Source organism: Tamandua tetradactyla, chromosome 23, assembly GCF_023851605.1.
Source record: "Tamandua tetradactyla isolate mTamTet1 chromosome 23, mTamTet1.pri, whole genome shotgun sequence".
In the NCBI taxonomy this organism is placed as follows: domain Eukaryota; kingdom Metazoa; phylum Chordata; class Mammalia; order Pilosa; family Myrmecophagidae; genus Tamandua; species Tamandua tetradactyla.
This window is the reverse complement of record NC_135349.1, coordinates 8,656,825-8,678,361: the sequence shown is the minus strand read 5'-3', so window position 1 is coordinate 8,678,361 and position 21,537 is coordinate 8,656,825. Positions and strand designations below refer to the sequence as shown.

At 49.9% G+C, this 21,537-nt stretch overlaps 1 protein-coding gene across 4 annotated transcripts in view; it reads right to left on the bottom strand.

Moving 5' to 3' along the window:
* Positions 1–2,957: 2,957 nt before the first annotated feature.
* The window catches only part of AGFG2 (ArfGAP with FG repeats 2), a 31,181-nt gene continuing 12,601 nt past the window's right edge, over positions 2,958–21,537 (bottom strand). Inside the window, exons 1-13 of one of the 4 annotated variants that reach the window (XM_077140776.1) lie at positions 20,909–21,021; positions 20,570–20,663; positions 19,597–19,712; positions 18,247–18,400; positions 17,480–17,645; positions 16,633–16,758; positions 15,130–15,162; positions 9,911–10,031; positions 9,645–9,727; positions 9,363–9,446; positions 8,286–8,414; positions 7,931–8,016; positions 2,958–7,574 (exon numbers count right to left, since the gene is read on the bottom strand). In XM_077140776.1, the coding sequence (XP_076996891.1) occupies positions 7,515–7,574; positions 7,931–8,016; positions 8,286–8,414; positions 9,363–9,446; positions 9,645–9,727; positions 9,911–10,031; positions 15,130–15,162; positions 16,633–16,758; positions 17,480–17,645; positions 18,247–18,400; positions 19,597–19,712; positions 20,570–20,663; positions 20,909–21,006 (1,350 nt within the window). In that variant the 5' untranslated portion in view covers positions 21,007–21,021 and the 3' untranslated portion in view covers positions 2,958–7,514. Of the gene's footprint in view, positions 7,575–7,930; positions 8,017–8,285; positions 8,415–9,362; positions 9,447–9,644; positions 9,728–9,910; positions 10,032–15,129; positions 15,163–16,632; positions 16,759–17,479; positions 17,646–18,246; positions 18,401–19,596; positions 19,713–20,569; positions 20,664–20,908; positions 21,022–21,537 lie in introns of those variants that run through there. The other 3 variants (XM_077140777.1, XM_077140774.1, XM_077140775.1) reach the window with 3 other exon arrangements.

Sequence of the window (21,537 nt, the reverse complement as noted above, 5' to 3'; positions counted from 1 at the left end):
GCCCCCAGGGGCTGAGTGGGCCCCCACACCCACTACCCACCACCCCAGGCAAACTCTGTTGACAATAAAGCAGCGTTGATTTGCAAAAGACTCCCTGTGGCTGGTGGCCAGAGGCACGGAGGTGTGTGTAGAGTGTGTCTCTCCATCCACCCCTCAAATTCTGCAGTGAGGCAGTGAATCCGTGAACTTAGGTCCCTCCCAGGCCAACCAAGCAGGGCACGTTTAATCATGGTGGATCTCCCAGGCAAAGAGTCTGGGAGTCAGGACTTCATTGCCTCTGCCAGGCCAGGGACAAGGGAGGATTGTATGACCGTGTGACCAGCCCTGGGAGAGGCAAACCAGGAAGTAAGGGGGTGGCATAGCATTCGGGGGCAGGCACAGTGGTAAGACACTTGGTGCTGCCACCCCTTTTATACTGGGTGTGGGTGGGCTCGGTGAGCCAAGCTCTTTGGCTCAGAGGAGACAAAGAAAGCCCTACAAGTATGGGGTGAGGGGACCCCTGGGAGCATGGGCAGAGGCAGCAGGTCCCTGCAGAGGCAGTTCTGGGGGCAGGTGGGGTGTGGGGCAAGGCCTACCTGAGGCTCTTGAATGCTACTGCAGGAATTCTGCGGGGTAAACAGGATCAAGGCTGTGGCTGAGAAAGCCCAGAAGTTTGTCGTTTTCGGGGGAGTGGCGGGGTGGTTCTAGAATTTTCTTTCTTTCAAAGAACCCAACTTCTTGGGGTCTTCGCTTCTGAAGATTACCCAGGCACCACAGCTGGAAGGGGCTGAGCGTGTCTCTGCAGGCCACTCTCTAGGGGCGTCTGCCTTAGACCCCTCTGCCAAGGGGACATGGTGAGAAGGGCATCTGTAACTTTACCCCGTTCTCTTCCCTTTCTCCCTGCCCCGCCACCATTAGACCTGGCAGCTGAGATGCCAAGGGCCCCCAGGCACTGAGCCGGTGTCCCCCACCCCCACCCCTAGCTTCTGGAACTCAGGGTGCGCCTAGCTGAGCCGGTGCCCCTCCAGAGGCGGGACCAGGCCAAGGTCGACGTAGTTGAGACGGCGGTCGGGGGCACCTGGCACTGCAGTGCCAGTAGTCCGGGGCCGTATACTCGAGGCACACGGACTCCCCGGCCAGCTTGGATGGCGGCTGTGGGCAGGGCTTGGCCCCCGCCAATCCCCGGCTGTTCACGACCCCGCGATGGGAGGCCGGGAGCTGGGGCCTTGTAGGAAGGGGTCAGGGAGCACGAGGAAAAGGGCCCTGGCGGAGAGAGCCTCCTGGGCACGTTCTCGGTGTACCCCCCACCCCCCAGGCCTGGAGAGCATGGCGGGATGAGGGCCTGGGCGATTGCCCGGGGACGCCACCACCATGTAGCCGCCTGCTTCGCCGCCCCCCGCGGGCTCGAGGTCACCCTGGGCCGCTCCAACCCCTCAGGGGCGGCAGCCCCCAGCCTCGCAGGGTCGTGGAGGTTGCTTGTCCGCTCCTCTCACCCCGGCGGCCTGACTGGGCCCCGGAGCCCGGGGTCTCGTAGGGTCGGGGGACAGAGGGTCTGCAGGCGCACGTCTGGGGTCCTGCCGCCTGCGCCGTCGCCTCCGAGACGCTTCACAGTGGCTAGGGCCGTCCCGTGAGTGCTTTGAGCCGCCACAGCTCCCCGGGCCCCGTGGGCGCCGAGCGGCAGAGTCCCCCTTGGGCCGCAGCGTCACCAGCGACCAGCCATCCTGAAAGACAGCAAGGATCCGGGCCCCGGGTGGTTCTGAGGCGGTCACAGGGGCGCCTGCACCCGGACATGGGGGTTACTGTCTCTGAGAACTGAAAACAGGCAAAGTTGTAATGTTTGACTTTGAGTTCTGTGGCCTGGGCAGAGGGATCAGGCATGGGGAAACCGAATCCACGAGACCGCAAACTTGCCCTGCGGCCCGTGGCAGCCGCCGCGTACCCAGACCCGGGGCTCGCGGCTCTCGCGGCTCTCGCGGAGCGACGCCTGCGGCCCGGTTCCCACTGCGGGCGCGCGCGGGCAGCGCGGGAAGGCGGCGCTGCAGGTGGTGCGCGCGCCCGCCGGGTTCGCGCTGAGCGTGGGCGCGCGTCCCCGCCGCAGCTGGCGCAGGCCCTCCCGCTCTGGTGACCTTCCAGGCGCGGCGCATCCGCGCGGAGCCCGCGGTGGCGGCGGCTCTGGGGCTTCTGCCTTCGCAGGGGGCCGCAGAGCCGCACGGCGGCTGGCAGGGCCAGGGCAGCGGCGGGCCGAGGGGCATGGTGGCAGACTCGGGTTCTGGGGTCGCCGCCGCCTCCGGGCTTCATCCCGGGCCGCCGGGCGCAAAGCTGTGAGGTGGCCGGAGGGGCGGAAATGGCTGGGAAAAGAGCGGCAGCGGTCCCGGGGGTGGGGGTGGGGTGGGGGCTGCTGTAAAGGTTGGCGGGGTGAGGTGGCGGTCCCGGGGGAAGGGGAGGCAGGATGCGGCCCGTCTTGGTTCCCAGCGTCTCTCCTGCTCTCTACTTGATGTTTGGGACAAGGGGTCTGCAACACCCCTCGCTGCGCACAGCCTGCGCCCCGGTGGCCTAGAACACCCGGGATTCCTGGGTCCACCGGCCTCGGAGGCTCGACCCGACCTCTCCCCGCGCCTCCCCCTGGCTCTCTTCCCGCGCGCCCCGCCGACGGCCCCGGACACTGGGCGCCGCGGTCAGAGGACGGAGTTTGAGTTGGGAAATTTAAGGGAGTGCCCTCACCCCCCTCGCCGCCCCGGGACTGAGCTTTTCCACTGGCAGGGAGTGTGGGGGCATCTTTACCCATATGTGCGGGGCCAGGGGACGCTGAGAAAGCTTGGCGACCTGGTGAGGCGCCGTGGAAATGGAATTGTGTCCGTGGTGACAGCGCTGGCGGTGCGTCCGCAGTCCTGGAGATTAGAGGGTGGCCAAGTGGGGCAACCTTTACAGCAGCCCCCACCCCACCCCCACCCCCACCCCCGTTGGGCTCTAGGCGTCCAGCACCTGGCCTCTTTCCCACCCGCGAAGGAATTTTTGGACTTTTTCCCCAAGTAATCCTAGGGGCCTTGGCTGCTTGGGCTGTATTGATTTCCGAGGACCTGGGAGTTCATTTTCTCCCTGAGTTTGGGTGATAGCAACTGTCTCTGGGTAAGTGAACTGCATTGTGCCTGTGTGTGGACCCCACCCACCAGACTCTCAGCTAAGTTGCCACTGAAGGAGGGGCACCTCTTGTGCTGTCCACAGCTCCTTCCCCCCACCCCCCTGCTCAGACCACCCCCAGGGGACCAGCTGAAGGCTCTGAATTAAAGTGAAGTGTGAATTCCCTGCTGTGAGGATGGAGTTGGAGATTGGACATTTTGTACCCCATTCCTGATCCTCCCAAGAGCCACCGACTCATTTGGGGCGATGGTGCTAGTCACTGCAAGACACACCCCACCAGCTGACACATGGAGGGGGAAGGCCTTATGACATCACCCTTATGGCAAATAAGATACCTAAAGGGAAGGGGGGGGAGGGAAATGTGCAGTCTATTAAAGATGGTATTTAGGGAGGCATTCTGTCAGGAACAAGATACAGTATGGGTATGCAAAAGCAGGGAAACCCCACTCTTTTTCTTAGAATAGCCCAAGGGCCAGGACAGCCTGGTCAGAGGCGGCCAGGACTTCCTACCCACAGGCCACACTTCCAGGACTTAGGACAGGGCTCATTTGTGAGCTGGAGTACAGGGGAAGCCTATGGTGTAGTGTGTGGTAGCTGGGACCCCCAAACTCCTCAAGGGCCACATTGAGGGTGAGATGCAGAGAACCAAACAGCACTGTGATCCTGGGCATCAGGACCAGCAGGCAGGCAGCACCCAGGGTCTGCTCCGGGTATCTCCTGGTCAGCCAAAGCCCTGCCAAGGTACAGGAGAGGTGATGGGAGCTCAGCTGGTGCTGGTGCAGCTGCAGCCGCCACCATGGTAGGCACTGGCCAATGAGGCAGTTATGCAATGGAGTCAAAAGTGGCCACCCAACAGGACGATGTGTAAGGCCCAAGCCCCAGTGTGGCCAAGGGCCTGGATCCAAGCATCATGTAGGAAGAGGCAGACACAAAAGACCTCGTGTCTGCATGCCCCGCCTCCCCATCCCCAGCCTTGGTGCTGCCTCCTGAGTGGGACCTCCACCAGACCTGGGCACACCTGCTCTGCTCCTAGTCAGGGAGCCTTACTCCCCCAGGCTTGATTTGAACCTACCCATAGGAGGGTCTCTTCACACCTATTCCTTCCTGCTCCCATCAGCTAAGGCACCTTGCTCCACCCCAGTCTTAGATCACTGCTATTGTCAGTTCAGCTCCAGGCAACCTTGTGTTCATTCACTCCTCCCTAGGTGCTGGGTAAAGATAAAGCAGGAAGCAGTTGGTCTGGGCAAGCAAGAGTGGTACAGTGGGTTGGTAATCAGTGCCCAGTGAGCCATGTGACCCGATTTAGTCTGCTGGGTACCAGGAAAAGCCTGGAGTCAAACAACTGGCCTGTTGCCCTAGCAACACAGCCCTTGGCCCCACCCAGACTTAGCCTGTTGCCTTGGTAACTTGAGTTGCTACACAGGGGCAGGAACTAGCAGAACCACAGCTCTCTGCCTGGTGAAAGCCCTTCTCCCAGCCTAAGGGGCCTATTTTCCCACCCCTATGCCAGGTGCAGGGCAGCCATTGGATAGGATCTCTACATCTACATCCATAAGAAAGAATACTCATTACCCACAGACTCATTACCCACCCAGGGCAGAACTACAAGGCAGGGACAGGCTACATAGGCTGGGCCATTGCAAGGGCCCCCTCCTGGATCCTGAGCTTTTGTCCCTCTGCTGGGGATGAGGTGGATCCATACACTACTTAGCCTTTACCTGCAGCCCTTCCCTTTCTGTGGCTACCAAGTCAGACCTGGTAGGCTTCAGAGGTCCGGGAGCTGGCTCTCGTTTCCTCACCCACAGGGGCAGCCCACACGTGAAAGGCTGACGGCTGGGGCCCAGGCAAAGGCCTGCTGTCTACAGAGCATGGTCACAACACTGGCTAGGACACGTTGAGGACTTGGTCACTAGCCTTATAGTGTGTACACAGTGGGGTTCAGATTTTCAACCACCAGGTAAGGTAATGCAGGGACGCCCCTTGGGCGTGGGACAGGATGCACACAGCCTCAAGTCAGGTAGGCATTTTCTGTCATGCCAGGGTGTTTTCCCTTCTCTGCCATGGGCCTGGAAAGGAGGCCTGATGGAGGGCTGGGATTTGAGGTACCGTGGTTGCTCAAGGCAGGCAGCTGCAGTGCTAGTCCTGGCCTGTACCCAGGGAACTCTGGATTTTCCCACCCTGGGGTCTGAGGCTGACCCCACCTAACCTCACACAGCTGGCTGGCTGGTGTCCAGGTCAGACAGAGGGATGTGGGGGCAGGGACAGCGGGGAGGTCCTAGGCCCAAAAACCAGGCAGTCAGGGGCCCCTGGGAAAGAGTAGGAGGGTGACTGAAGCACCCAGGAAAAGGCACTTCCGCTCTTGGGAAGGAGGGCTGGAAAAAGGAGGTGTCTCCTCCTCCTACACCCTAACAGATTTCGGCTCCCCTCCCCTTCCTGGCTGTAAGCAGAAAGAGAGGGAAAGAAAGAGACAGGGGAGAAGGGAAATATTTCACAATAGGAAGGATTTAGGGAACAAAGAAGGGCAGTCCACTCTGGGAGGTCCCATCAGGAGGTGAAAGGAAGTAGAGGCTAGGAAAACAAGATCAGACCTGACAGGACAGAGGGCACTGTTCCTTGAAGAAGAGGGGGACTGGAGGGTGGCGGCACTCAAGGCTGGCTGGGCATTTAAATAGCAGCAGCCAGAGGTATTTCCAGAATTCTCAAAGTCAAAAAAATGATAACCCAATCCCTACATCTCCTTCTGAAAGGGGATATTGGGTGAAAAGATCCAGAGAAAGCCAAAGAATGAACAGCTTAAGGGCAATGGTGCAAAGGGCAAGAACCTCTCCTGGTCTTTGGGCTAAAAGGTAAGGCCTGCGAGTCCTGGGCTTTCCCTCGGCCGGTGGGGTATCAGCCCTGTTACCACACCAGCAGACCAGACACCAGCCCACAGGGTGGTCCACTCCACTCAGGCTAAGTGCCTATCCCATCTCCAGTTGGCACCTGCCTCGTGCCCACCCCTCACCCCTGGCAGGAACTGCCCCAACCCACTACACATCTACCTCACTCCAGCCCCGTGTGAATTTTAACCCCTCTCCCTGCTCCTTCCTCTTGCTAATGTGGACTCCTGGGTCAGACAGGGACTAGCTCTGCCTGGCAATGAGTGAGCCCTGTCCTTGGCCAAAGGACAGCATTACCCTCAACCTGGGAAGGCTTAATCGACAGCGCCAAGTCAAAGATCAGTCATGGTAGCTTACAGGTGACCACTCAAGCTGGCATAAAACAAGAACACAAAAGTGATTTTTTCTTTCAAATGCAATTCTTTTCCAACATGACCTGCAATGAGCTTTGGTGCAGATTTGGGGGCAGGAGAGGCATGTGGAAAAAAGAAAAGAAAAAAAACCAGCCAATTGCACAAAGCCTTTCCCTGGAAAAGCCCAGTCTTTGCTGTGGTCAGGACACAAGGCCACCCTCCCCCTGCCCGGAGCTCAGGCTTTGGCGGTTGAGGCACAGATGAGAATTCATCCCATTCCCCATGTAAAAGTGCTGTCTGGAGAGGGAGGATGGCCGTAGGATATGCATGTATGTCTATGTGTGTGTATATATATATGTATATAATAGGCTATATTAGAAAACTCTCTCTATATAAATATAAAACACTGGTATCCAAACATGACACCAACAGCTAACTAAAGTGCTTGATGGGAGTTGGGCACATATATGTAAGTAGGTAAAACTAGTCATCCTGGATGGCCAGGATAAGGGAGGGGAGCCAAGGAAGCAAAATCAAAGAGGGCCTCCTTGCCAGGTGGGAGGTGGGGACTGGGGGCACTGGCTGATCATTCTCCCACATCAACACTGCACTTCACCTCCTGCCTTTGCTCTGCTTTTCCCGCTGTGCTTCAGTCAGCGAGGAGAATGAATCCCACAGGAAAGGCGGGGGAGGAAAAGAGCTGTTTCCATAGGGGAGGCCAGTCAGGAGGATGGTCAGCTTGTGCTCACAGCCGCCTCCGCCCACCAGGCAGGGGCAAGGGGAGTGCACTCTGTATGCTGAAGGCAGAAAAGGAAGAGGAGGATTTTTTTCATCATCATTAATAATGTGAAAACACAAACACCAGCACTCCTCTAGCTTGGGCTCTGCCTTCACTCCTCCTGGGCCTCTGGCTGAGTGAGGGCTGGAAGAGGGAGGAAGGGAGGGAAGAGGAAGACTTTAGGGCAGCCGACCCTGGAAGTTGCCATTTTTTGTGCAAGCTCCAAGCAAAGCATTAGCACCTCCACCAGCTCCAAGACTCCTGCCCAGCAAGAGGCCCACTCTGGACTCAGACCCTCAGAAATGCTGATAGACAAGTGGTCACCAGAGCTCTGGGGAGCAGAGGGGCCCCAGAGGGCAGGGAAAGCTCCCCACCTAGGGCACAGTGCTACAAGAATGGGTTGGTGGTTGGAGGTTTGGCAGCAAATGGGCTGGGTGAGGATCCAGTCTGAAAACAAATGACAGAAAAAATTATCAACATGGAGAATAAAAGCTAGAGGCCAGGGAAAAAATGCAGTTCAGGATTCCTTTCTCCCACAGAATTGCTCTATTAGGGGAAGTGGGAAAGTAAGGGAGAAAGAGACAATGGAGGGGCAAGGGAGGATGGGAGATGACAGGGCCAAGAGCCGAGGCCCCAAAACTAGTCCACTCTCCCTTGGTTTGCACAGGACTTAAAAATTCATGGGAAGGGACATAAGTTCCACCCCACTTCTCCCTCCTCTGGAAGGATTTAGTCCCCATCCCCCAGAATGGAAGACTATACTCCACCCCAGGACCTTGGGTCTGGTGGTGCCTCCTTCTCACCATGAAAGGATTGGTAGAAATCCCAGCAGGCTGGCTTACTGGCCTCTGTCCCAGCTTGGCTGATCCTAAGTCCCCGAAAGAAGAGCCTGGAAGGAACAGCAATAACTCAGCTGCCAGGAAGCTGCCCCTCCGCTGGTGCTGACTGACTCCACCCCACCCTCTTAGAGCCGGCCCAGGTTATACTCGAGGCTGGTAGCCCGAAGGGGCCGAGTCCAAGTATGGAGGCAGGTTTGTTGCTTCTGGCCCAACTCCGGTCAAAAAGGGAAGGAGCTCAGAAGTCTGCGTCTTGGGAAGTACATCCATTGGGTACTTGGGGTAGGGAGCAAGAAAGGATGGCATGAACTGAACCCCTTACCATTCTGCTGCTGAGCCATCGAAGTCTGCGAAGGGAACAGAGTGGGAGGGAAGGTACTGGCAAAGCCCCCTGTGGGGGGCACTGTCTGGGGAAAGCTAGACCCAGCACTGCTCATCCCAAAGCCAGGCCCTGTGGAGTGAGAGACATGAGGCTCAGGTGAACTTCTGGAAGGAAAGTTGGAAAACAGTTTGTCCTAAATCCCTCTAAGTGGGAAAACGGAATATAATTTTTCCCTAACAGGAAGTACCCAGGGGAAGTCTCCCAAATTGGTCATGGAACTCTTTAGTTTATCATACAACTTTCAAAATCTGTCCCTAGCTGTCCACAGTAGCTTGGGGCATGGAAAGGGGAGCAGGTGGGAACACAGGCATGGTACAGAACTGGATCTAGTTTTCTGCACAAACTTAAGCAAATTACTAACCCTCTCTTGCCTCTGTTCTCTTATCTATAACATGGGGACAGTCCCTGTCTCAGGGCTGCTGTGGAAACTAAACAGTGAATTTAAAACCCTCAGCACAGTATGTGGCAGGGTCAGCTCTGGAAGCTGTTTTTATTCTCTCCTACTGGCCTCAAGGTTTGGGAGAGTCAAAAGGTGGCAGAGAGGAATGAGTTTAAGGAGAAAAGAGCAGAGACTAAGGAGGAGATGGGAGGGGACTACTAGGACTCTTGACTGATGAGGGCAAGGAACAGGGCCATGGTTTCAGGTGGCCTAAGCTTGGGACACAGCAGGGAGAGGGGCTGGCCTCCCAGAGGGACAGTGCTAAGGGTGGTGGGAAGGAGAACCATTGCGCTATCAGTCAACAATAAAGCAGTCTGTTTTTTCCCTAATTCTAAAACTCTGATTCTGTGATTTGGGTGCTTCTACAATTCCCCACTAGGTAGCCTGGAAATGAAAGGGGATCTGACCCAAGCTGGTGCAGAGTTGAGGCTGTCCCCACACCTCCTGGCCACTTCCCCTGATGGTGTGAGATGTGGGAAGAGGTGTGAGATGTGGGAAGAGGAGTGAGGTACAGAGGGGTTTGCAACCTGAAGAGAGTCTAAAAAGGCCAGGGCCAGGGGACGGTCTTGAAGGCTTACCTGCGGCTAAGCCATTGGGCTGGAAAGGGTTGGTAGAAGGCAGCCGGGGGTGAGCAGCAGGTGCTGTGAAAGGGTTGGTGAAAGCTGTTCAGGGTAGAAAGGGATTGAGGTGGGAGAACAATATCATTATTTTATTTCTCTCATTTGCTTAATACTATGATAACTGAGCATTCCTCTAAATCTCAGTGTGCATCACACTCCACTCCCCTCCCTGTCCAGAGTCCCCAGTTTCCTCCTCTTGGCCTCAGATCCCTTCCCTGGGTCTCCACAGGCAGAACTCACCTCCAAAGGTAAGTCCTGTGCTGCCACTGCCACCAGTGGTGGCTGACTGAAGTGCAGGAACCTGACCAGCTGCCCCAAAGATGCTGCAAAATGGGGAGAGAAGTCGGCAGGCAAATCCTCCGTGATCAACCCCATCCTCATGAACACAGAAAAGATGGGGGAGCAAGGAGAGGCAAACAGGATAGGAAAAGCTGAGCAGCTGGGGAAAGTTAAGGGCAGGGTTTCTCAGTAGGCTCTCCTAAGGTAACTCCACAGTCTGGACCTACCTGCTAGAGAGAGCTCCAGCTGCAGGCCTTGGTCCCAGGATGCTGCCCATATCTGCAAGGCTGCTTGGCTGGCTGGCAGGCACAAGGGGAGAGGCACCACATGGCGTCACCTGGCTGCTCCCTAGGTGAGCATGGGAGAAAACAAGGGAGTGCTCAGGGCGAGAAATGGTGGAAAGGGCAGCAGAGATGGGGATGGTGGTATGGGAGCAGCAGAGAGGTATATGGCAAGCACCAACCTGGCTCTCCATGAGCCAGCCCATTTTCCCACAGACCTTCTCCCCCGCCCCCCACCCAATGCAGGAGGGCTTTTTCCCTATTGAGAATTCTAGGCAAAGTGATGGCTCAGCTTTTCTCAATCTCCTGAGGGCTCAAAGTCATCATGGCTGAAAGTAAAGGAGTTTTTCCTTGCATCAAATCACCCCTCCTGCTCTAGCTTGGCTTACACTTTTCATTTTCTCAGAAGATGGAAAAACCTGCCAATTTCTCAAACCAGCATTTCCATTTACTGATAAATGTGTGAAGGGGTGGTAGAGAAGATGGGATGAGAAGTTGTGAAGGACAGAAATGGGGGGAAACTCAGGAGACTCTCATGTACTATGGACACGTTGCCAAACTAAAAAGCAAACGTCTTCAGCTGCCAGCCCTCTTCTCACTTCCTTCAGAGCTGCCTTTGCCTGGAAGCCATCCTGATGCTGTGAGCTTAAATTAGGGCTTGGGTCCACTGCTTGTTAGGCTGGGCCGACTGCAAGACTGCTGCCCCCTCCCACTCCCCTAGATTTCACATCAGTAAAGAAAAAGCCCAGAAGGCAAGCCCCCTAGGAAGTCTTACAAAATAGCCTAAAGAGCAAGAGTCCTGGGATTCCAAAACCATCTTGTCTCATGGGAAGACGCCTGAGTCTCTGTCATTTTGAGAGTCTCCTTGTGCATCAAAGTCCCGTTTATGTAATAGGGGCCTGTCCACCATTCTAGGTCACTTTGAGAATAAAATGAGGCTTTATTTGGATGAGGGCTGGCAGATTTATTGTCACTGAAGTAAAACACACTTTGCAAAGCATCTGTCTCAAGAGGGGTGCTCACTAATTGTTTGCTGAGGAAATATCTGGTAGGTAGAGTCAAGATAACTGGATCTACTTGTGGCTCAACCACTTGCTGCTTGTGACTCCGGCAAACCATCTCACTTACCTGAGCCCGTTTTCTCCAATCATCTCATAGGGCAGTTGTAAAGATCCCATGCATAAGTGAAAGTGTTCTGAAATCTAAAATACCTAATGCCAATGTGGGGTAGTGTCCTCCCAAAGATAAAATAAACTGTGTCCAGGGAAGGGAAGCAAGACGAGGCCTCAGATTATAAACACAAGTGAACCAAGACACATATACGAATCCTCAGCTTCTGGCCTCTGCACGTCTTCTTCCCTCTTCCTGAGCAAGTCTTATTTCCTCTTCAGGAGTGATCGATAGACCTGATCCACCAAGCTGACCCTGATTCCCGCTTTTCCTCTCACGCACCCTATCTTTTCTTTCATAATACTTAATTTGTTGTGACGTATGTTTATTTCTGTATCAACTGTGTTCCCACAAGAGAAATTCCACGGCTAGGGCTTTTCTTACAGACATAACTTGCAAATGTGCAGACACACTAAGTAATAGGGTTATTTACTGCAGTGCTGTTTAACTGCAAAAGGCTGGAAACATCCTAAATATCCATCAACAGGGGACTGATTAAATATATTATGCAGCTATAAAAAAATAATAAAGAAGACCTTAATGTACTCCTAAGAAAAAGATCTAAGAGTACTGTAAAGTAGAAGAAAAAAAGCAAGGTATAGAACAGTATGTCTATTTTGCCATGAAATACATAAAAATAGGAAAACTGGAAAATAAAAAATGAGGAAGTGAAAGCCACAGCCTCCCCTTCCCAGGAAGGGGAGATGATGAGATGAGCATAGGTAAGGCTTAGGAAGCATTCTGTAGAATGGGAAGCTTTAAGCATATTTTCAGGGAAGGGGATCTGCTAGCAGGTGGAGCAGGGGTGAAATTCCGATAAGAGCTAGGGGAAGGAAACGCTGCAGAAAGTGGGAAAAGATGAGATGGATAGTAGTGGTAAGGGGGTTACCTTCACAAGGGAAGATACTTTTTTTCCCCAGAGACAAGAGGAAGAAAAAAGGAAAGGCAAAGAGAAAAAGATAAAAGAAAAGGAAGGAGAGGGCAAAGTTAGGCTGCTTCTCAAATCTTCCTTGCTCTCATGCCTCTAAAATCATAGCTGAGTTTCCTGCCAGTCGAACTTTGGGCTATTTTTCTGACTGCCCAAGAACTTTGATGTACATCTCTACGTACTTCCTTTTCTAAAGGACTAACTGGTACTTCCTCCAAACCTTTTAGAGGAATATCTCCCATGTGCTAGACACTAAGCCTAAGCCACCACGATGAGGAGGTACCTGCTGCCAAGTACCTCCGCTCAGGGGCTGCTTCTTCAGTGTCAACATTAAAAGACAGTTCTTAGCATTGTGAATATAATTGACAGCACTGAATTATGTATTTGAATGGGGCTAAAAGGAAATTTTAAGTTGTATATATATTACTAGAATAAAATTTTTTAAAGCATCCTTGGGACCATACAACACAAACAGTGAAACCATGGACTATAGTTAATAGGACAATTATGAAAATGTGCTTTCAACAACTATGGGAGCAGTTATTTTATACAGGACTTTTCTGTAAACTCACAACTTCTCTTGTATGAAAAAAGAAAGGAGACAGTTCTCTCCTTTGCCTCTTCTCCCTCCCAAGCCCCAGGGCCTCTAGATACTGAACTCTGGCTCTGAGCATCAGCCTTTGCTGGCTCTCAGGCCTCTGTGCAGTCTGGGTCTTGGGGAAAGCCTGAGAGTGGTGGCTCTTCCACTGACTCTCCGGGTTTAGGCCTTTTCCCGGCCTGGTTGACTTGGGGTATCTGGAATTTCCCAGCAAACACAGCTCGCTGTCCTCAGAAAGGTCGGACTTTTCCTTGCTATTCTGGGCCTGCACGCTCAAGGAGTTCCCCTCAGCCAGGCCCAGGTCCTCAGCCCGACCCGGCTGCAGGTGCTGCTGTCTGCCTTTGTGGACGCTAGAGGGCAGAGCTGGCCCAGACCTATGCGGGGACGGCATCCTGCACAGGCAGCACATTCTCAGAAAGGGGTGGTGGCCACTAGGAACACCAGTGTTCGCTTCTCTTAAATGTTTCTAGAGCCCCACTACGTGCTGCTAGATTTGTACACATACTTTATAGCAGTTTCAGGAGAAACAGCAGTTTTAGAAACTTCCCCTCTCCATACTCCCCCTCGGAAATATAAAAATAAAACCAGGTTTGTCAGAACAGACACCCACCTCTCACCAAAACTCCCTTCCAACTTCATAGCCAACAGTTCTCTACGCCACACTCACAGAAATGCCCTCATAATCCTGGTGTGGTGGAAACTGCACAGGATCTGCCACTTGTCAGTCATTCAATTTTGGCCAAGTCGCTGGCCTGGCTGAGCCAGTTTCCTCAACTGCCGAGGGGAGCTCTTCCCTTCCTCCTGGAGTATGTGAGCACGCCCAGCCACAGTAGGTTGCCTGGGACATGGCAGAGCCTCCTCAACAGTGTAGGGCGCTAGATCTGGACAATGGGCCCAGTGCCTGGGAGGCTGCAGGGCTGGGCCTGCCTTCTCTCTGCACCCTCACCCAGGCTCTGACCCTGGCCAGGACAGCTCCGTCTTTAAGACAATCAGGTGTGCACTGAATGCATTTCTGAAGGGACCAATTTGTAACAACTCTGTATAGACTGTTTTGTTTAGCACTCCCAGTTTTAGGAACACAGCCTTTTGCTAAATTGAACGTTCCCGTACTAATTTTTATACCTGCCAACAGTGTATGAAAAGGACCATTTCCCTGCACAACACTGGCCATTATCATTCTTTAATATTTTTGCCAACATAATGTACAAGATTATTGTCTTATCCTGATTTTTGCATTTTCCATAATTATTTAGGGTCAGGACATTTAATAGTTTTCCAGATATTACCTGTCCATATTCTTGTCTATTATTCTATTTTTTCTTATTTATAGAAGTTTTAAAGAATACATTTTATGGATATTTACTTTTTGCCTATTTTCCCTGCTGTCAGTAGCTTCTCCTTATCTGTTTCATACCTTTAAGCTTTGCTTAGGACGCTCTGTTTTATCATGTAGAAATGTGTTTTCCAGTATATGGTCAAATTATATAAGGGTTAATGTTTGAAAATAATATTTATTTGGTCTTTTATGTTCTTATATTTATTAGACAAAACTTGCTACAGTGTTACTCAAATCATCTACTTTATTATTTATCAACCTGGATCTATTTTGTGAAAGAGTGTGTTATAGTCTCCCACTCTGTGCAATTACTAGAGTCTCACTGTGTCCATTAATTTTTGCTTTTTGAATTTCAAGGTTATCCTTTGAGTTCATGATTATGAGAACTTTGTGAATTTTAACTTTTATCAAAACAAAATCTCTCTTCTTGTCCCATTAAAAAAATAATAAAATAAAATATAAACAAAAGCAACCAACCAGTTCACAGTCACCATGGGAAGGCTGTGGGCAGAGTGAGAGGCAGAAAGCCTGGGCTCTAAAATGTACTCTATCCATGCAATGGAATTATGCAGCTATGAAAAGGAATGAAGTTCTATAAAATGCTACAATATGGGTGAACCTTGAAGACATCAGTCGAGTAAAAGAAGTCAGACACAAAAGGGCAAAAATTTTACGATCTCACTGATACAAAAAATAAGAAAATCCATCGAGTTTGAAACTAGAACACAGCCTACCAGGGGATGGGGAGGATGCAGGGAATGAGGATTTGATGCTTAATTGGCACAGAATTTCTGTCTGGGGGGATGGAAAAGTTTTAGTAACAGATGATGAGGAAGGTTAGCACAACACTGTGAATGAATTAACACTGCTGAATAATATATTTGAATGTGGTTAAAAGGGGAAATTTTATGTTATATATATGTTACTAAAATAAAACTAAAATAAAAGAAGCCTGGGTTCTGGTCCTGGCCCTGTCACTCAGAGGGCTGTGTGATGAGGTAAGGTGCTTAACTGCCTCATCTGTCAAATGACTAACCTCTAAGGTTGCTTCCAGACCTAAACTTTGTATGGTCAGAGAACATGAGACGGTCTTCTACCCTTGAGTAGGCCATGGTGTAGGAAGAATAACTTACCAAAGCTGTAACTTCCAGTTAGCATCCGACTGGCTGGCAGGGAGGGGGAAGAAGGGAAAGGACAGGAAAGGGAAAGGAGAAAGAAAGAGAGTAAGATGTCAGTCCATCACTGGCTTTCCCCCAGACATCCCATCTTTACAGCTCTCCAACTGATCTCCCAGGATCAGAATGTCCAAAGGAAGCAAAATTTGATATCTGGGAGGCTAGAGAGGAACCAATATTTTAAGAGCGCCTTTACCAAGGCCTAGATCTTGTGGCTTGCCTTTATGAAACGTTTTCCTGCAAAGGAGAAGCTAGGCCTACTTATAATTATGCCTAAGAGTCACCCCCAGAGAACCTCTTTTGTTGCTCAGATGTGGCCTCTCTCTCTAAGCCAACTCAGCAGGTAAACTCAATGGCCTCCTTCCTACTTGGGACATGACTCCCAGGGGCATAAGTATCCCTGGCAACCTGGGACATGACTCCTGGGGATGAACCTGGCCATGGCATCATAAGATTAAGAAAGTCGTCTTGACCAGAAGGGGGAAGAGAAACAAAATAAAGTTTCAGAGGCTGAGAGACTTCAAATAGAGTCAAGAAGTCATTTTGGAGGTTAGTCTTATGTATTTCTATAGATATATCTTTTTAGTTTTTAATGTATTAGAACAGCTAGAAGGAAATACCTGAAACTGTTGAACTGTAATCTAGTAGCCTTGACGCTCAAAGATGATTGTATAACTATATAGTTTTCACAGTGTGACCAAGTGATTGTGAAAATCTTGTGACTGACACTCCCTTTATTATCCAGTGCATGAGTATGAGTATCCCAACGAACAAAAATAAGGACAAAAAAGAACTTAATATTAGGGGGGAAAAGGGGTAAGGGATGATTTGGGTATTCTTTTTACTTTTATTTTTTATTTTTATTCTTTTGGAGTAATAAAAATGCTCAAAAATTAACTATGGTGATCAATGCACAACTATATGATAATACTGTAAAGCAATGATTGTACACTTTGGATGATTATATAGTATGAGAATATATCTCAATAAAATTACAGTAAGAAAAATGGAGCCTTTATGGACTCTTTCAATTGCTAACCAACACAACGTAGAATTTACAGCTTTTTGCTCTTAGAAGGATGGGGTGAGGACTCTGGGGACCACTTTGAACTTTGACCCAATTCCTTGACTCCTTTGGGCAGTACACTAACACAGACCATTAGCGATAAGGTCATGCCTAGTCTCAATTTTTCTAGTACTCAGGTCTCCCATACTTTCCAATCAGAAATTCCCTACTGTATAAACTACACAGCTCCTGCTGTAATTTTAGACATTTTCCTTACATGAAGAAATAGAATAATAGAGCCCCTCCTTTCTGACAGGAATCTGTCAGACTCCTCTCATCCTTTCCTTGAGTTTCTTCTGTCTTTTGTGGTTAGCAGAAAAGTGAATGAAGGATGACATGTGGATATTGGAAACTGGCTGCAGTTGGAGAAAGGAAAGCAGTGGAGCAGAGTTTACCTGCAGGCATTGGCTGGACCTGGAATGGGCCTTGGCCAGCCGGAGGAACACTTCCAAATGCCGAAGAGCTGGGGCTACTGCCAAAGGCATCAAAGTTGGCAAAGCCTCCATGGGAAGGTGTCTGGCCTACAGGTAGAGGGAATACAGAGGTTATATATATAGATAATGTATATTTAAATAATATATATTTCTTATTATTATAATTATAAAGGCCACAGGCAACTCTCTTAGGTGACATGTGCCTTTCCACACAGTCTTCTTCAGAGGGAGATGGCAGGCCCCTGGGCAGAATCAGGGTGAAGAGTGGCCAAAGCTAGGGGAAAGGGGCTTCTCAGACGCCACCGAGTTCACTCCCCATCATCATTTATCCTTACTTGACAAGGCATTAACATTTTTTCAGGGCCTAGTTTGGGGCAGAATCATGTGAAAAATATTTGTGTGTACAGAAAAGGTGGTAGAAAAGAAAAAAGGGAAAGTAGATATGGCTTTGTTCATCCTCTATTGGCTAAGCTGCTCTCTAGAAAAAAGATCAGGGGAAATGCAACATGTGATGACTCTTCTCCCCATTGTAATACAGAGAAAAAGTAGTAAAAGGTCATTTCCAGCGTTCTATAATAAAGTTCTGGGAAATCCCAACTACAATATTTTACGGCCAAACTCCCCACATAATCCCTGCTGTACTGATTTGACCCCCAACCCTCTCAGCCTTGATGCTCTAGGGTTACCAACATGTTTATTTACATGAAGAGATCTAGAATCATGTGAAGCTTGGTCACCCCAAAGAAGTGGACTGTTGTGTTTTGAGTACATACGCTGTGGGAAGTTTGTCAACCCAAGTCCCACTTACCCCCAAAGGCAGGGAATGCAGCAAAAGCTGGTGCCACCTGGGGAGCAGCAAAAGGGTCTCCTCCAATGTCAGCCAGTAGGTCAGTACTGGCTTTCTTGACAGAAGACTGGGGGGGCAGCTGAGAGCTCCGGGGCTGGGATATCCGAGCCTGGGTCTGACTGACAGACTTGGAGGAGAAGGAATTACAGATTGCACTTGAAACTCCAGACATGACCCAGGCCCCTCCATCATTTCCCACGGCTGCCCCAAGACAGGCAAAATGGATGGAAAACAGAGGAAGAAATTGCCCTCAGCTGACAGGTTTCCCAGGCAGGAAGAGACCTAATTCCCTCTCAAACCTAATTCCTCTGACTTCTCAGTACACCAGCTCCCAGAAGCACACACTTCAGAGTATATTAGTCAAGGTAATCCTGAGATGTACAGGAATACTGCCAACCAGTCCCCCTAGAGCTTTTACCTCCTCATTTTCCCCAGGTATCTGAAGCAGTGTCCTAACCCAATATCCCTTCTGGGTTTCCTTGGAGGGATCATCAGTAGGTTTGGAGGTGATACTCTGACTTCCTTAAATACCACTTCCTATTGGGTTCTTTCTTCTAAAAAGGTACGAGTGCAGAGGTGACAGATGCAAGATACAGGTAACAGAAGGACTGAGAACCAAGTTACAGCTCTTATACTGCTGTCTTATAGGGTCAGAGGACTGGATTTAGGAAACTGACACCCATCTCCCAAATCCTGGAATCAACTTGAAGGGCACATCTGATATATACCTGGCTAGAGGTGGAGGCAGCAGCTGAGAGAGATGGCACAGGATCACCTAGAAGTGTCCGCAGGGGCTTTCCTTCTGGCATTGAGCCCTGGATAGGGGTGGAGGCACTGCCTTTGGTATATGTGGTTCCCTTGACTTGGTCTGGGGGGACATACCTTTGAGAAAGAACAGTTAGGCTATAAGGAGAGGGGTCAAAACTTGTACTATCTGCACCTAGGTGCCTGAGAAAATACAGGCCACAGCAAAGTCTTTTCTTTTCTCTACTAATTCGTTTTTTGAACTAAATGGAATTTAGCAACTTAGCTAAGTTCTGCCCATCCCAAGCATCCCCTTTGCCATCAGATACTCCTTTCTATTGCAGGCATGTTTGGTTTGCTCTGACTTGTGCCTATTTTTCCCTCTTTTCTCCTTCTCTCTCTCTCTTTTTTAAGATGGGCAGGCACTGGAACCGAACTGGGTCTCCTGCATGGCAGGCGAGAATTCTGCCACAGAGCCAGGAGCCACCGTTGCCCGCCCTCCTCCTCTTCTTTTTGATACCTCAAACCATCTGGCTTTAAGTAACAATACCAAGCAACAATGCTGAAAGACAATCCTACTTTACAACTTCCTACTCTAGGTCTCCTTTTCTGTTTCTTCTGATTCCTCCTTCTCAGTCCCACAGAAAAGGTTTCCGCCACATCATCCTTGAAGTGCTTACAGTCTGTCCTGTCAGATCCTGCTACTTCTGGAAAACTCTCATCCACCACAGTTTTTGTGGTACCTATTCTAGAAGTATCTTCTTTATCCTGAGGGCACTAGCAGGGACTCCCTTACGCTATTATATCCACATCAACCCGCTGCTCTCTGCATTCCCTTTTTCACCGTACAGTTAACCCACCAACATCCACCCAGCCCAGAGATCAAACAATAGATGATGTGAGGGGAGAGAAAAGGCAAGGGAGAAAGCAAAAGCTGTTTCCTTCATCAGGAAAACAGAATTAAGACATATAAATCACAAATTATGGGTTAAAAGCATAAAATTATAGAAGGTATGATTCCAGTCATCTTTCTCCATGTAAGAAATCAACTGAGCCATAAAGACCAAAGCACACCCCCCCAGGCTTATCTCCCCCTTCCAATCTACCCTCACCCCAAAAAAGGGAAGGCAAGTTACAGCTAGTGACTGAGAACAAGTTGCCCTTTCAAGTAGACTTACTATTTTGAAGGCAGACAGGGTTCTACCTTAATCTGAGTGGAAAAGATTCAAAGTCTAGCTTTTGAGAGAACCCCAAGTTCAACTCTAGAAGTTGGACTGTCAGATGAAGCATGTTTTTGACAATGACTCCACAGAAATCTCTTTTCTCCTCCTCACCATCTCTTCTTCTCATACTTTTCCTGGAGAAACTCCTTCACCTTCTGAGGATCCCTGGAATCTGGTACTAAAGAGGTCCGAGCATCAAAAAGACCCAGCCAAATCTTCCTGCAAACCTAAAGGGATGGAATCAGGTGTCACAGGAGTTGGAACAGAAAATATTTAATGGGAAAGATACCATTTCAACGAATTCATCAATAACTATTTATTGAGCAGGGACACAGTGCTGGCATCTGGATATACCTACAGGACAGATGTGATCCCTGCCCTCACAGAGTTTCTAATGGGAGGTCACACCTTAGATAAATAAAAAATAAATTTTAATTTATTTTGACATTATGACAACTACTATGAAGGAAAATAAAGGGCCATGACAATTATGAGGAAATAAAGTTGGATGGGAGAGTGGTCAGAGATGACTTTCAAAGTTGTAGCTTCCAGGACATTCTCTAGAGACCTTTATTTGTACCTCTAAGTAAATCAATGACCTATAAGATAGAGGTACTGCTAATACCAAGGATGGCAACTTACAAGCAGCTGATTTAGCTGGGGAATGGGTTTAATTTTCAAGTTAATGATATGGACTTAAACCAGGGTTGTCCAGGCTCAAGTCAAAAGAGCTGGCTCCGTGGAGATCTCACTCAGAGGGGGCGGCCCAGTCAATTCTGAGTGCTCAATCAACAGGAATCTCCAAAAATTTCCCCTCTAGAGTGCCCAGGTGCCACCCCCTGCAGAGACAGTGCTCCTTACCCTGCTTCCTCAGGTAAGGGACCTAGACAAACCACAATTTGTATAACCAAGAGTCTATAATATGCAAATAGCCATAATTCAAGAACTTAAATACTAAAAAAAATTAAAGAAACTTGACCTAAAAAAAAAAACCCCATAGGATTCTTCTACAATCTTGAGGCACAGTTCTGCCAGCAGGTAGGGCAACCATAGCCTTCTAACTGTTCTATCCTTGGTAGCTCACCTCATTTCCACGAGATTGGAGGAACATGACTTCGGGCTCCGTGAAAGTTGTCATGGAGATGGACTTGACACGATGAGGAGGGTTCAGGCCTCTCCTATGGGAGAGAAATAGAAACAGAAGTATAATGCAGTTAGCACTGCAGTTTGCTTATGGGAGAACAAACAAAACAATAACACACAAATTCAGCTCAGAGAGAAAGAAACCCCTGCCTGAAGAGACTTCCTATTGCAAGGAAAGAAGGGAGACAAAAGGCAGGGAAGAAACCGTCAGAAACATATTGTGACCCTGGCCTTTCTGGAGAGAGAAAGCACAGCCTGCCCACCCAGAATCCTCCTTCACCTTAGCTCAGACTCTGACAGTTTCAGTGTCAGCCCACTGGCCACCAGGTACTTCAGGGACCCGAGACATGCAGCCCTTCCCAATTTATGTTTTATCATTGTTTTGAACTTACAGCACATCCCCAAGGTCCCAGAACCCACAAAACCACAAAGTCATCAAGAATGAGGGAATGCAAAAATAAAGGCCCACAACTATTTCTGATAACACTAACAGAGATAGGATTTGGTGACAAAAGCATCCCTAGGCTGGCTGCCCCTCCTCTTTTCTACACAGTGGTGGTGGGGAATAGACGATCTCTCTTTCAGGAAGAGATCTCTGGGGAAAGAAATGTTCCAGGTTTACTTATTTCTAGATCTTTCAATGAAGCAGGAAGAAATGAGGTTCAACTATATGATATGAGATGAGCACATGCCAGGAACACATATCACGTAGTGATGCTTCTGTGCCTGCTCTGTATGATCTGTTAACAGCCCCGGGAGTCCAATTCTGCCACAGAAACCCTGTGACTACTATGGTAGAAAATATTTCCTTGAGCCCACTCCACTCGTCTCCTGAGTGTTCTAACAGGGAAAACTTGGAGCTGAACCAGTCAGAGGTACATAGGTTCTCCTTTCCTTACACCTCAACTT